This window comes from Rhea americana, unplaced genomic scaffold (genome assembly GCF_003343005.1).
Source record: "Rhea americana isolate MKP2758 unplaced genomic scaffold, rheAme1 scaffold_348, whole genome shotgun sequence".
NCBI classification, from domain to species: domain Eukaryota; kingdom Metazoa; phylum Chordata; class Aves; order Rheiformes; family Rheidae; genus Rhea; species Rhea americana.
This window is the reverse complement of record NW_028186477.1, coordinates 486,653-488,380: the sequence shown is the minus strand read 5'-3', so window position 1 is coordinate 488,380 and position 1,728 is coordinate 486,653. Positions and strand designations below refer to the sequence as shown.

The window sequence follows — 1,728 nt, the reverse complement described above, 5'->3', positions numbered from 1 at the left end:
GGGGGATGCTCCCTGCTCCAGGGAGGGGGATGCTCCCTGCTCTGGGGAGGGGGATGCGCCCTGCTCTGGGGAGGGGGATGCACCCTGCTCTGGAGAGGGGGATGCTCCCTGCTCCGGAGAGGGGGATGCTCCCTGCTCTGGGGAGGGGGATACACCCTGCTCCGAGGAGGGGATGCTCCCTGCCCCCAGACCCCCTCGCCTGCCTTTGCCTCCCTGCACTGATGCAGCTGCTCTGGGCCCCTCTTCCAGTGCTGTCCCGGACACTGACCCTGAGCACGCRGCATCACCCATGGGATTGCTCCCAGCCACGCACGTCCCCACGGTGGGAGCACACGAGCCCACGCCCACACCCACGCCCATGCCCGCGTGGAGCACGGCCAGGGCAGCAGCGAGCTGGGCCTTTCCCCGGCAGGCGGTGGGGACCTGCACGCCGGCTGCCCCACGCGCAACGCGGCCAGCCGCGGCGCCGCTGAATTCGCTGGCTCAGACGCAGCCCGGGAAGGCAACCTAATTGCGCAGTCACCCAGCAACAGCCGGGCTGAAGGAGCGCATTGTGCGCGGGGCGACCCGCGAGCCACAGCCGGCCGGCGAGCGGCCACCTCCGAGACGGGGCGGCCACGCGCCCTCGCACGGCCCGGCGCCTCCGCGTGCACGCGGCCGCTCTCCCTCGGCCCCGCGCCCGCGCGCTCCCGCGCGTGGGCTCGCTGCCGCCCTGCTGCCCCGAAGCCTGCAGCAGCAGGTGCCTTCCCGTGCCCCCCCCGCACTGGGGCACGCATGTGTGCACGCACGTGCACGCGGACCCTGCACACGCTCACACCTGGTCATGCTCACTCACATGCTCATGCACACCCAGACTCGCTTGCACACGTACAGGTGCTCACACTGGTGCACRCTTGCTCCTTTCCTCCTGTGCCCCCCCCCCTCGCCTGACACAGGTGCGACCCGCTCGCCCCAAGGGTCCCCGCTGGCCCCAGGGGTCCCTGTTGGCCCCAGGGGTCCTGATCCCACAGACCCCCTTCCCGCTGCCACGCACTCCCCAGCTGGAGCAGCCCCAGGAGCAGGGCCGGCCCTGGCACCTGCAGGGAGATGGGCCAAAACCACGCACCAGCTCCTTGCACGGGACAAACGGCCTTGCCCTGCCTCGCCTGGTCCTTCATCCCTCCAGGCCTCCCTTCTCCCCATCCCTCAGCCTTCATCCCACTATCCCATCAGCCCTCTCCTCCTCATCCCTCCAGCCTTCATCCCTCCTTCCTTACTTCATCCCACCCTCCACACAGCCCTCCCTGCCAACTGTCCCCTTCCATCCCTCCCCTCCTCCCCATCGTCCCCCAGCCCCTCCATCCCTCTGCTACTCCCATCCCTCCATCACTCCATCCCCTCCACTCCCTCGCTACTCCCATCCCTCTGTTGCACCCCGGCCCTTGGCTACTCCTATCCATCCCCTCCATCGCTGCCCGTCCCTTTGCTACTCACGTCTCCCTGTTGCCACTTCCACCCCTTCCCTGTCCCCGTCCCGTCACCCCATTCCAGCTCCTCCATCCCGTCCCCGCTCCCATCCCTCCGGCCCGGCCCGTCCCGTCCCTCCGCCCGCGGCGCCTCCCCGCGCCGTCGCGGCCGCGCTCACCCTGCCCCAGGCACACGAGCGTGGGCAGCCGGCACTTGCTGACGATCACATCGAGGGGCAGCGCCGCGGGGCTCCAGCGGAGCCGCGACAGCCCCGCCGCCAGC

The 1,728-nt window shown here is 70.6% G+C and overlaps 1 protein-coding gene across 1 annotated transcript in view; it reads right to left on the bottom strand.

The window, feature by feature from the left end:
- Window positions 1-1,727, bottom strand: part of GAREM2 (GRB2 associated regulator of MAPK1 subtype 2) — a gene marked incomplete at its 5' end in the record, with an annotated part of 9,758 nt that extends 8,031 nt beyond the window's left edge. The window contains one exon of the mRNA XM_085311718.1: window positions 1,625-1,727. Within this exon, the coding sequence (XP_085167844.1) occupies window positions 1,625-1,727 (103 nt within the window). The remainder of the gene's footprint in view (window positions 1-1,624) is intronic.
- Window position 1,728: the final 1 nt, after the last annotated feature.